General features: G+C 42.6%; 1 protein-coding gene across 1 annotated transcript in view; it reads left to right on the forward strand.

Moving 5' to 3' along the window:
- The first annotated feature begins 4,990 nt into the window (after positions 1 to 4,990).
- Positions 4,991 to 13,984, forward strand: part of grb2a (growth factor receptor-bound protein 2a) — a 31,451-nt gene continuing 22,457 nt past the window's right edge. Inside the window, exon 1 of the mRNA XM_021556993.3 lies at positions 4,991 to 5,514. Coding sequence (XP_021412668.1) covers positions 5,437 to 5,514 — 78 coding nt within the window. The 5' untranslated portion in view covers positions 4,991 to 5,436. The remainder of the gene's footprint in view (positions 5,515 to 13,984) is intronic.

Raw genomic sequence — 13,984 nt, forward strand, 5'->3', positions numbered from 1 at the left:
TGAATGAAATATTCTTATTAAATACTTTTTTCTTTACATAGCTGAATGTGCTGACAACAAAATCACACAAAAATTATCAATGGAAATCAAATGTATCAACCCATGGAGGTCTGGATTTGGAGTCACACTCAAAATTAAAGTGGGAAACCACACTACAGGCTGATCCAACTTTGATGTAATGTCCTTAAAACAAGTCAAAATTAGGCTCAGTAGTGTGTGTGGCCTCCACGTGCCTGTATGACCTCCCTACAACGCCTGGGCATGCTCCTGATGAGGTGGCAGATGGTCTCCTGAGGGATCTTCTCCCAGACCTGGACTAAAGCATCCGCCAACTCCTGGACAGTTTGTGGTGCAACGTGGCGTTGGTGGATGGAGCAAGACGTGATGTCCCAGATGTGCTCAATCGGATTCAGGTCTGGGGAACGGGCGGGCCAGTCCATTGCATCAATGCCTTCCTCTTGCAGGAACTGCTGACACACTCCAGCCACATGAGGTCTAGCACTGTCTTGCATTAGGAGGAACCCAGGGCATAATCGTTTTTAATTCTGCGTTTCAAAAAACTGGTAATTAGGAGTTGGGAAAGTCTCCGACTTCAGTGTGTTCAAGACAACTGAGAAATCGGGGAAAAACAAGTTCCCGACTGGGAATATTAGTTTAACGGTCATCCAACTCAAAATTATAGTCCTAAAAATGCTTCCTAGTTCCACTGACTCACCCAATGAGTCTTGCTGGTGATGGCATATGAGCTCATGGAAAAGCCTTCCTGTCTCTTGCGCTCTCATTTTACTTTGTAAAACAACATTTGGAAGTTGATCTGATTGCTGATGGCAATGCTGGACGCCCGATGTCTATAGTGTTGCAGGGCAGTAAGCATGATGGGATGTTAATTGCTTAATTCACTCGGGAACCACACCTGTGTGGAAGCACCTGCATTCAATATATTTTGTATCCCTAATTTATTAAAGTGTTAAATCCATTTTTGGGGGCAATTACCTGTATGTAGCCTATCCAATTATATGCATATTTTTTCTCCTGTATCATTTTACAATTTATTCTAATTTTGTACCACTAGATGGCCAAGTAATCCCTGCTATGGAGTCAATGGTTGGAATTGCACACCTATTAGGCCTACATGTACCCTACACCTTATGACACGTCTACAACAGGTGAGGTCTAGAGCCAAACTAAATGTTGTCTTCTACTCTTCACACATGTATATTCATGCAAAAGTGTGTGTTTGTGTGTGTGAGAGAGAGAGAGATCATTAGAAAATGAAAAGATAATTACTTGTCACATTGGAAAGAACTAACCAAAAAAACAGAACTGAATTTGGCCCTAAATAGAGAGTAGTACACAGTGGCAGTATACCTAAACACTGTGGCTGATCCAAAATTAAGGAATGCTCAGTTTCCACAAAATGAGGTGGAAACTGAGATGCACTTTCTAACCTCCTGCCAAATGTACAGTGCCTTGCGAAAGTATTCGGCCCCCTTGAACTTTGCGACCTTTTGCCACATTTCAGGCTTCAAACATAAAGATAAAAAACTGTATTTTTTTGTGAAGAATCAACAACAAGTGGGACACAATCATGAAGTGGAACAACATTTATTGGATATTTCAAACTTTTTTAACAAATCAATAACTGAAAAATTGGGCGTGCAAAATTATTCAGCCCCTTTACTTTCAGTACAGCAAACTCTCTCCAGAAGTTCAGTGAGGATCTCTGAATGATCCAATGTTGACCTAAATGACTAATGATGATAAATACAATCCACCTGTGTGTAATCAAGTCTCCGTATAAATGCACCTGCACTGTGATAGTCTCAGAGGTCCGTTAAAAGCACAGAGAGCATCATGAAGAACAAGGAACACACCAGGCAGGTCCGAGATACTGTTGTGAAGAAGTTTAAAGCCGGATTTGGATACAAAAATATTTCCCAAGCTTTAAACATCCCAAGGAGCACTGTGCAAGCGATAATATTGAAATGGAAGGAGTATCAGACCACTGCAAATCTACCAAGACCTGGCCGTCCCTCTAAACTTTCAGCTCATACAAGGAGAAGACTGATCAGAGATGCAGCCAAGAGGCCCATGATCACTCTGGATGAACTGCAGAGATCTACAGCTGAGGTGGGAGACTCTGTCCATAGGACAACAATCAGTCGTATATTGCACAAATCTGGCCTTTATGGAAGAGTGGCAAGAAGAAAGCCATTTCTTAAAGATATCCATAAAAAGTGTTGTTTAAAGTTTGCCACAAGCCACCTGGGAGTCACACCAAACATGTGGAAGAAGGTGCTCTGGTCAGATGAAACCAAAATTGAACTTTTTGGCAACAATGCAAAACGTTATGTTTGGCGTAAAAGCAACACAGCTGAACACACCATTCCCACTGTCAAACATGGTGGTGGCAGCATCATGGTTTGGGCCTGCTTTTCTTCAGCAGGGACAGGGAAGATGGTTAAAATTGATGGGAAGATGGATGGAGCCAAATACAGGACCATTCTGGAAGAAAACCTGATGGAGTCTGCAAAAGACCTGAGACTGGGACGGAGATTTGTCTTCCAACAAGACAATGATCCAAAACATAAAGCAAAATCTACAATGGAATGGTTCAAAAATAAACATATCCAGGTGTTAGAATGGCCAAGTCAAAGTCCAGACCTGAATCCAATCGAGAATCTGTGGAAAGAACTGAAAACTGCTGTTCACAAATGCTCTCCTTCCAACCTCACTGAGCTCGAGCTGTTTTGCAAGGAGGAATGGGAAAAAATGTCAGTCTCTCGATGTGCAAAACTGATAGAGACATACCCCAAGCGACTTACAGCTGTAATCGCAGCAAAAGGTGGCGCTACAAAGTATTAACTTAAGGGGGCTGAATAATTTTGCACGCCCAATTTTTCAGTTTTTGATTTGTTAAAAAAGTTTGAAATATCCAATAAATGTCGTTCCACTTCATGATTGTGTCCCACTTGTTGTTGATTCTTCACAAAAAAATACAGTTTTATATCTTTATGTTTGAAGCCTGAAATGTGGCAAAAGGTCGCAAAGTTCAAGGGGGCCGAATACTTTCGCAAGGCACTGTATAACTGATTTTTTTTTAAACGTATCCTTTATTTAACTAGGAAATTCAGTTAAGAACACATTTGTAATTACAATGACGGCCTACCAAAAGGCAGGGACGGAGGCTGGAATTAAAAATACAAATAAATTAAATAAAAATATAGGACAAAATACATATCACAACAAGAGAGACAACACAACACTACATAAAGAGATACCTAAGACAACATGGCATGGCAGCAACACAACATGACAACATGGAAGCAACACAACATGGTAGCAGCACAAAACAGGGTGCAAACATTATTGGGCACAGACAACAACACAAAGGGCAAGAAGGTAGAGACAACAGTACATCACGCAAAGCAGCCTTAACTGTCAGTACGAGTGTCCATGATTGAGTCTTTGAATGAAGAGATTGAGATAAAACGGTCCAGTTTGAGTGTGCGTTGCAGCTCGTTCCAGTCTCGAGCTGAAGCGAATTAAAAGACGAGCAAGCCAGGGATGTGTGCGCTTTGTGGACCTTTAACAGAATGTGGCTGGCAGACGGGTGTTTTATGTGGAGGATGAGGGATGCAGTAGATATCTCAGATAGGGGAGGGGGAGTGAGGCCTAAGAGGGTTTTATAAATAAGCATCAACCAGTGGGTCTTGCGACGGGTACACAGAGATGACCAGTTTACAGAGGAGTATAGAGTGCAGTGATGTGTCCATATACAAAGGAACACCATGGTCACTCTGCCAATTAGAGACACATATTTCCCTCAGATTACACTGTCCCACAAAGAATTTGAAAACAAATCCAATTTTGATGAACTCCATTATCTATTAGGTTAAATACCACAGTGTGCCATCACAGCAGCAAGATTTGTGACCTGCTGCCACAAAAGGGCAACCAGTGAAGCAAAACATCCATTTAAAAAATAAACTATATTCATCTGTCTAATTATTTTCGCTTTTTTACTTTTCACATTGTTACAACACTGCGCATAGCCAGAAGTATAACATTTAAAATGTCTCTATTCTTTAAGAAACTTTTGAGAGTTTAATGTTTACTGTTAATTTATGATTGTTTATTTCACTTTTGTTTATTTTCTACTCCACTTCCATTGGCAATCTAAACATGTTACCCCTGCCAATAAAGCCCTTTGAAATGCAAAGAAAGAGAGAGGGCGGAGCAGTGGAACAGGGGAGTGGGCAAATTTCTGTGCAGATTTAAGTAATCCCAAAATGTCGCGATAGGAAGCTTCTTATATACAGAGCTCACGTTCTAGGAAGTGGATAGCCTACTAATAACACGTTTTTTGTATAATCCCAAGGGATCGCAAGTAGAAAACAAGGTAACATTAAATGAGTGTAGGTGGACAAGGCTACTTCGGAGACCTTAACAGTTTCACTTCAAGCAAGACCTGGTGTGCCATCGATCACTTTTTTGAAATGATTTAGCCTATCTTCTTGTTTAATTAACCTACATTGTAGGACTAGCACAACAATAGCCTAATAGTCGTATCTTCGTAATCTTTCTTCTGTTGGAGCTAAAGTAGGCCTACAAGTCTCATTTCGTAGTTGTAGCAATTGTGACAACTAGGTTACTTTTAACTTTGTAACAAACTGTTGCTTGTCAAATTTGGAAACAATAAATTGTAACAATGCAATAAATATTACAGCTCTTTGTTTTTACTCCACAATGTTTCACTCAAATTAGCTGGAAAGGTATACAAAAGAAGGACTTGGCAAGGAAAGAGGTCACAAAATATTGTACGCGACATAAAACGATTTTGAGTCGAAACTAGACATTCTACATTTAGCTCGAGGTTTGAGTCATCAACCACATCTGCCTGTCAAAAATCTTCTACAAAGCGTGTAAATTAGCAATCCCATTGGTTTTGCACAGCTACAGAACACCTATTGGATATGACAGTATTCTCACATCCGATTGGTCAATTGTGGAGATGATGTGCTTTAGTTGGCCTGAGGAGACGTCAATCAGATTATATATTTTCTCTCCTGATTGCGCGAGCGTCAGAATGTTAGTATTGTCTATGGGCGCGGCATCACATCACAAACTATCATATTAGTCCATTGTTTTTCGTTGTTGGTTAATGTTCATTTGCTGCTACATAGTCTCTGGTTCTCTATCTGCGTTCTTGTTCACAGGTTTGTAGCGGCGTGCAGCGAGTGAGGGTATTTGTGCTACTCGGAGTGACTGGTCAGACCAGGGGGAAAACGGGACCGGAGCTGTTCTGTTTTTTTTTCTTCTGACATTGTTCATAATTTTCATCATTCCTTTGAGGAATAAACTCAATTGAAAGACTTCAGAAGGGTACTTGTGCGTTCATCAACACAGCATACAGGTGTTCCAACAATCCTCACCATGGAGGCCATTGCCAAATACGATTTCAAAGCCACTGCAGATGATGAGTTGAGTTTTAAACGTGGAGAAACGTTGAAGGTAAGCAGCCCATTGCTTCACTATTTACAGTCTTAAATGTGTCAGATATTTTTCCTTTGTAGTTATTATGTCTAGTTATTACACTATTTACAATAGCCTGTTACCTTTTTTGTTGTAGGGCATTTTGTGTCTTAATTTTAGACACTCCTGTAACTGGTAACTGGTTTTAGGGACATTATCTAAAAACTTGTAACCAGTAAGTCCCTTAATTCACTTGAATTGGTCGATATTCAAAGTACTTTGTAAGATATTTGACCTTGTCTTTTCAGAGGTCTATTTATTATGATAGGCCTACAGAATGAGAGGGAATATAATATAAATGAAAAACATGTTGCAGGGGTGTTGTCCTTTGGTTCCAACACATTTGAATGAGGGGCAGCTAATGTCTTTGTCAATAGCAAGTCATATGGTAATCGGTGTCATGTTTTCAAGGAAAAGTTCAGCGATTGTTTCCGTACAGATATGAACAAGGATAGCACTGGTAGTCTTTGGCAGGACACAATTCTGTCTTTCTCGCATCCTATAACAAGCATCCTATACTGTACGCCACATTTTACATGCAGTCGTCATTTTGTGTGGAGAACCAGAATGAGCAACCCCAAAATTAGTCTTTGTAGCCTATATGACAATTTTGTTTTTAGTCAAAGAAATGCTACAAGAGGAGAAATAATAAGTAAGTAACCCGCCCCCCAGTTTGTTAAAAACTACACTTAATAAGCTCTTCCATTGAATCCTTTCATTATCCTCAGTAGTTCAGCAATGTTGGACTTCTTCTGTGGTTAAGTAGACTATGATAATGCTGAAACAGGAAGTCTCCAGTATCATCCTTGGCTTCTATACATTTTCCCTCACTCAGTCAGAAACGGAGAAGGAAGGAGAGCTAAAGAGAGAGGATGAGCTGGCAGTATGTTTACAACCACACCCCTTCCCTTGCTGGGATTATGACAGCTCCTTCATTTCAGTGTCAGAACAGTACTTTAACAGCTCTGCTTCAAGACATGTTATAATGGTTATAAAAGCTCTATTATAGCTGAGCTTTTTGTGTCATAACTGCATGCTGACTGCCTGCACTGCATTCATAATACTGGTGTCAGTTCAGGTTAAAACCATATGCAAAAAAAAATAGTAATAAAAACAATATGCAGTAAAGAGAAGATTGAGAGTGAAGTGTGTGTGTCTGAAATAAACGTCTGGTTGTGTGCAGTCTTGTCTTCTTTCCAGTTCCCTCTTTCAGCTGGTGTTTTGAGAACAGTCTGGCCCTGTGCTCTGTTCTCCTCTACTCTGGCAATGTACCCCGGCAACGCCACGGTCAGAGGCAGAAGCAGATCCGGCGAACCAGGACAGGAATACGCATTCATATCTCCTCAAAAGAAACATCAGTTAAAGATGTTCACACTAGAAACAGGAACAAATCTGATCATGAGGCCTTAAAAGGAATATGGCCGCGAGCTGTGAAAACGGTGAACAAAGTTATCAGTCAATTTGTTGCCTGAGTCAACCTCAGTTCATCATGCAGCGGCTTTCATACTTCAAAGAGAAGCAGTGTTCGTCACGCCGTTTCTGGCTGCATCTACCGACTCAACAAGTCTGTGATTGCCCAAGAGGAGCATCTGAAGGACAATTGGTGCGATTGCTGATCTGTGATAGGAGGCATGTGAGTGCAGGCTATATTGCATACAGTATACACTAGTCTAAGTAACTTTTACTATCCGTATAGTACATTCTGTCAGCCAAACCAATGTCCCTCCTGTATTAGCCAAGCTTTTAGCCGGCGTGACAATGACCATAGCATTTGGCAAGACGGCACAAACACATCTGGGAGCGGGCTATATTCTAAAAGCCAAATCAATAGATTTCTTTCTTGTGTTACCTGATTTGTTCACAGAAATGAAGCTCAATGGAGAGTGAACATTCTTTATCTCAGCACTGTAGAAGTTGATGGGGAGTATGCCAGGCAGCTTGCTCCATCCCCTGGGCTTTAGGCTTCGCTCGCTCGGCGGGCGCCACATAAATATTAATCGTCCAAGAGTGTGGTGTGGTGTGTGGCAACAACTTGCCGGTAAAAATGCTACTACACCCGAGGCTATTCTCTTTTTTTTTTCTTTTTTTTTCCTTCTCCCTGCTCGGTTCTTCCTGCGTAGCGAAGCATGCATGCACAAACTCCGCCCGGAGTTGCGAAAGGGTTCTGTCGAGTTCCGTTTTTGCAACTTCCCGGGAACGCTCTGCTGACGCAGTCTTGGCTTTTCTGAGTTCATAGAGGAAGAATCTGGAGGGGATTCAGGAACGTCGGCAGTGATCTTATGCCTCCTTTCCGAATTAAATTCTGTCCGTGGCGGGAGGATGGCTGGAGAACGGGGCTCTTTGACACAATTCTCGGGACCCATAGGTGTCCTCTTCTTAACCACACACTTCAAAGCTTCTGGCCTGGCACTGTGTCAATACCCCAGTTCTGTTCCAGCATGTACTATAACACAAGTGTTACATGATGTTCAGTCAAGTGGCTGTTTTGAAATAGGTGTACTCTCTTGATGAATTGAGCTCTTATGGAATAAGCCTACTGTCTTGGTAAATTGCTGAGAATTAGAATACAGCCAATGCGTGACGTGCCATGTCCATGATCGATTTAGCTCGGTTCTTGAGATCCCCTTACAATACAGGGGACATTAATTTCTCATGGATATTTTTAGAGATCTGTGAAGATGAGAGATTATTTCCTCCTAATATGTAGGGTAACTCCCCCATCCCCCCACTGTACAAAGGGTGGAGGAGTTTATTCTCTGCAATTGAGTTGTCAGGAAGAGAAGGTCAGAAATAAATAACGCTTACTGCCAGAAGTCTTGTCTTGAGTAACACAAACATCTCGGTTTTTCTCATGCATTTAGAAGGGCACGAGAGGAGACCTCAGTTTTTATTTACAGAGTTTTTTTGATGCAGGACAGACATTCAATGGCTCTGGGGCATGCAACGTCTCTCTGTTTCTCTCTCTCCCTTTATTTTTTCTGTCAACTGAGGCCGCAGCACAAAAGCCGGGCAGCATCAGGTCTAAATTTAGCCTGCAAGCAAGGAGTGGAAAGAAGAACCATCTGAGACAGGAACCTGGTCAAGGTCTGTGTGTGTGACATAAGTCCAAAGAGAATGGAGCATCACATCTGGTCAAACAAAGGAGAAGGAGGAACCACAAACAGCTTTGGTCTCAAGTCACCTGATTGTGTCTGGCTAAATAGTTTTTAGGGAATTAGCAGCACCTTAGCCTGGTTCCAGATTCGTTTTTGCTGCTTAGCCAAATCCTATGGCCATTGTCAGTGCCATTTGGCTAAGGCTATACAGCACAGATCTCAGACCTGCCTGGTCTCACTTTGGGTCTTTGGCTTTTTGGTGTGAACCCAGGGACGTCAGCAGTCTGTTTTCTGAGCTGGCAGTCAGGCACAGAAGGATAAAGAGAGGGAGAGAAAGAAAAAAGCACTCCACACCACTCTCCCATAATGCCAGAGGCAGCGGGAGCTAAAACGGGATGTACTGTCAATGTACAGTAAAGTACAGGCAGCGTCTGTCAACACGAGCTAGTGAACTGAACTCATTCCCATGGCAGATGTTAACCTGGCTAGGTTTCTTAGGACCTTATACACCAGAAGCTGCGTCCTATGGGTCACTTATGTCGTGCATAGTAGGTTCTTCTGCCATTTGACCATAGCATTTCTATGTGTATACTTATGAGTGTGTATGGGTGCGTGTGCACCTGCGTGTGGGTGACACTGACTCCTTTGACAGGGCGAATGTACAATATATCAACGCTCCCATTACAAGGTGGAATCACCACTCTATCCAGATGAGTGTCAAGACAAGGGCGATGCAAGGAAAGACAATAATAGACACACATTGATTGTCCCCATTGAGAGAAGAACAGAACAATCATTAATCCATCTGCCCTTCTCTGTCACAGCTCTTGTCCTTATCTTTGTCCTCCAGAAGGAGGAAATGAAGGTGAGCGATGCGGCTGGCTGCACTCCTCCGTCTTTCCATTTCTCTCCTCTGCTCCCTTCATCCCTCGTTCTCTTCATCCTGCAGACTGAAGCACTGTTGATAGAGAGAACGAGGCCCTGTTTATTTATTTCCCCTGGCAGAAAGAGAGTGAGTGAAAGACCTAAACAAACTAGCAGGTCCCATGTCAGAGCATGTGACCTGCTAGAGGTGCTAAAGAAGACCGAGGGAGAACAGGCCTAAAGTAAACCCACATTCCTGTGCCAGGCGCTCTCTCGTCACCACCCATCACTGTGTGTACGGAGTTACAGTATATAAAGTGTTCAATTACAGTGCAGAAAAACAAAGCATGACGAAGAAAGAGGGTGGGATGGCAGACGGAGAGGTAGACTAGTGTTGAGGAACCTTCTTGATGAGATTAGTGGCTCTGAATCCCAAGACATATCGTGTTGCCTTACTACACGATGGACACAACTTTAAAAACCAAAAAAACAGACCTAAATTGATAGAACAAGGGTATTTTTAAGCATAAAGCCATCATGTATCAGGTTAGGTTTGTGAACTAATGTCCGGGTGTTGACAAATCGTGCACTCCCCCTAGGTTAAGTTAGGATGTTCCAACAAATCGTGCACTCCCCTCTACAATGGCAGGGTGTTAAAAAGATTTTTGCACCCTCGTCCTCCTGCGGCTACTGCAGCATAGATGATGCTTATTACCCTTGGAAGTGAATCTGACCTAATTGCAGTATGAGATCGTCTGACTGGAGGGTTGGCAGTGCACACATGCACAGAGAGAGATATACGTTTACTGCTACTGTCTGACCCATTCGTAATGCCAAAGGCTGCTCTTATTACCCCTGTGTTCAGGGACCTTCGCTTTGAAGCCATCCTGGAGCCTTGCTTCCTTGTTTTCCTGCTTGTCCTCCTGTGTGGTTTGGGATGGGTAGATGCCGAGTTCGCTCCATTTCTGTTGGGAATGTCCTGAGATTTGACAACATCAAAGGAACGAGGGATTTTAACATTTCAGGAGAAAATAGTGACTATCTTTTCAGGTGTGCTCAGAAATTTCCAGACCTCACAACTTGCCAGAGTTTCATTTTGCATGGTTTGACTTCACCCAGTCTTAATTCTCTCCAGGGCTACAGTAGTTGAGGCTCACCACAACACACTCCCTACTGCTCTTTAGCTAGGAGTGTGATCATGGGCCCGACAGTGTGAAAAGCAAGACATGTTTTCCTGTCACAGCTAATGCTTCTCTTGACTCTCAGCCTCACAAAAAGCATGCAAGCAGATGCATACATACATACATACATACATACATACACACACACACACACAACTGTGTCAAGCCCACCCTAGAAAACACACGCATGCACACACACACACTAAACTAATCCGCAGTGGGACTAGTGGGCTCTTCAACATGATGTTTTTCCTCAAAGCGTGCAATCCCCAACACCGCTCTGTCTAATACCTTGGAAACAACCCTCTCCTCTCCCACACCTCTCTCTCACCACACACAGCCTCTCACCCTCTCTACAGTGCTCTTTCAAAGATCTATCTCTAAGCCCAGTCAAATGCTTTAACCATTGATTAAACCTAAACCGGCCTTCTCCCATGTGGACCAACCATACAGTACAATACCTAGGCCTGTTAGCTCTATACGGATGGCTTTCTAACTAGAAGCTTTGTTTTCCCTCCCTCCCCTGAGCTTTTAAATGTTTTTTCTATTTTTTATCACAACACCCTGAAATGGCTCCCTATTCCCTATATAGTACACTACTTTTGACCAGTCTTATGGGCCCAATCAAAAGTCGTGCACTATATATGAAAATAGGGTTCCATTGTGGATGCACAGGTTGCCTTCTCACACCTCATTTGTCTTTACTGTGATGTCAATAGAGCCACTTCCTGATATTGATCGTTCTCACTCTATTTGTATACTTCTGGGGACTGGAGGGAACAGGCTAAATGCTCACTGCAAGATTATTTACTGGTTTGCTTCCATTCCAGGAAAGCGTAATTGTTTCAGGGACCGTGTGTGTGAGATAAATGAAGCAATTTCTTCTTTCCCGTCCTGTAATTTAGCTGTCGTGATGGAACACAATCCCATCAACATAATGTGCATGAAAACACCCATTACTTTTGCTTATGTGGTTCCCAAAGTGGCATTTTTTAAATTTTATTTACATATATACACTGCTCAAAAAAATAAAGGGAACACTAAAATAACACATCCTAGATCTGAATGAATGAAATATTCTTATTAAATACTTTTTTCTTTACATAGTTGAATGTGCTGACAACAAAATCACACAAATTATCAATGGAAATCAAATTTATCAACCCATGGAGGTCTGGATTTGGAGTCACATTCAAAATTAAAGTGGAAAACCACACTACAGGCTGATCCAACTTTGGCCTGAGATATAAACATTGAGGTGTTATTTTACCTGAAATGCACAAGGTCCTTTACTCCGACAATTAATCCACACACAAAACGGTCAACTGAATCGTTTCTAGTCATCTCTCCTCCTTCCAGGCGTTTTCTTCTTTGGACATTATATGGCGATTGGCAACTAACTTTCATAATAAGGTGTATTACCGACCTCCGTTCATCTTTCAATCACCCACGTGGGTATAACCAATGAGGCGATGGCACGTGGGTATATGCTTCTATAAACCAATGAGGAGATGAATGCACCGCATTCAGCATCACAAATAGAACTGACTTCTATTTTAGCACTTGGCAACGCAGATGCTCGTTGGCGCACACGGGCAGTGTGGGTGCAATGATTGATTAACATGTATGTGTACATTTTATTTCAGATTCAGATTATTAAGAAGCAGCCTACCTGTTGGCTCTCGGGGGTTGTAGCTTGTCCTTCTCATTTAACTTTTAGTTCTGTCATTTTAATTTCATCTTCCATTGATTAGCCTAGATATCTGCCACACGGAGCCTCTATCTATGACTGTAGCCTAGTGCCGGTTTGATGACTTCAGAACAGTACTTCCACTGGTAGTGACAGAGTGAAGGAAATACGATGGTTACATGTCAAACTGCTATGGAATGAAGGTCCAGCTTCAGTACTCCTCCACTTTGAACCACAACCAGAGGATGGGTATGTTACGGGCATATTGTTGTTCTGCTGTTCTCATTTGTTGCTCATATGGTAAGTACGTATTTGTTGTACGAGAAATATAAGGAAAGGTATTACTGCCACCAGTACAGGCATTGTGAAAAACAAGGCTCGTCGTCAAGGAATTGAGTGGTCATCCTCTGGTTGACAGTTTTTGATGTGCGCAACTGATGTAGTGATGTCCCATTCCCTAGGCCTAATTTAGCTCTCCCTACCACTAGTTGCTCCATTTGAGTACCACTCCTCCACCAAGCGACCCTCTAAAATGAGGGGGGGGTATTTGGAGCCTTCCTCTCTGGTTTAACCTAGTCCTTGAGTACCAACATACAGAACAGGACTATCAACCGTAGTCTTTTTTTTAAAATTATTATAATTTTTTTAACCTTTTATTTAACCAGGCAAGTCAGTTAAGAACAAATTCTTATTTTCAATCACGGCATAGGAACAGTGGGTTAACTGCCTGTTCAGGGGCAGAATGACAGATTTGTACCTCGTCAGCTCGGGGGTTTGAACTTGCAACCTTCCGGTTACTAGTCCAACGCCCTAACCACTAGGCTACCCTGCCATCCTTGAGTACCAACATACAGTACAGGACTCTCAACCCTAGTCCTGGAGTACCAACATACAGTACAGGACTCTCAACCCTAGTCCTGGAGTACCAACATACAGTACAGGACTCTCAACCCTAGTCCTTGCGTGCCAACATACAGTACAGGACTCTCAACACTAGTCCTTGCGTGCCGACATACAGTACAGGACTCTCAACCCTAGTCCTTGCGTGCCAACATACAGTACAGGACTCTCAACCCTAGTCCTTGCGTGCCAACATACAGTACAGGACTCTCAACACTAGTCCTTGAGTGCCAACATACAGTACAGGACTCTCAACCCTAGTCCTTGCGTGCCAACATACAGTACAGGACTCTCAACCCTAGTCCTTGCGTGCCAACATACAGTACAGGACTCTCAACCCTAGTCCTTGAGTGCCATGTTTTTGATTGAACTGACCTGGAAGACCAGCTGTGTTAAATTCAATCACTGAACTGATCAATTAGCTCAGTTGGTTAGGTTTGTTGCCTAGTTGGGACAAAAAATATGATGGACTATGTAGACCCTCTGTTGCCTCAAGCTGACTCATCCCCAGCTGGTCTCATCACCGTGGGTGAGTCAGTTGGCAGTAGAGTGCTAACATGCTAGGCAGGCACCCCGACATACAGGACTCGTTTTCTGCTGGTCTTCCTGATTTAGACTGACTCATTCCTCTAAGTTACCCCTGCGCTCCTTCACACTAAACAACAGCAGCATACAGTGTTTTCCACAAGCACATGGAGTAGCCAGCCAAATCGAAAAAG

The sequence above is a fragment of the Oncorhynchus mykiss genome, chromosome 13, assembly GCF_057628025.1.
Source record: "Oncorhynchus mykiss isolate SJ-2025 chromosome 13, ASM5762802v1, whole genome shotgun sequence".
Lineage (NCBI taxonomy): Eukaryota > Metazoa > Chordata > Actinopteri > Salmoniformes > Salmonidae > Oncorhynchus > Oncorhynchus mykiss.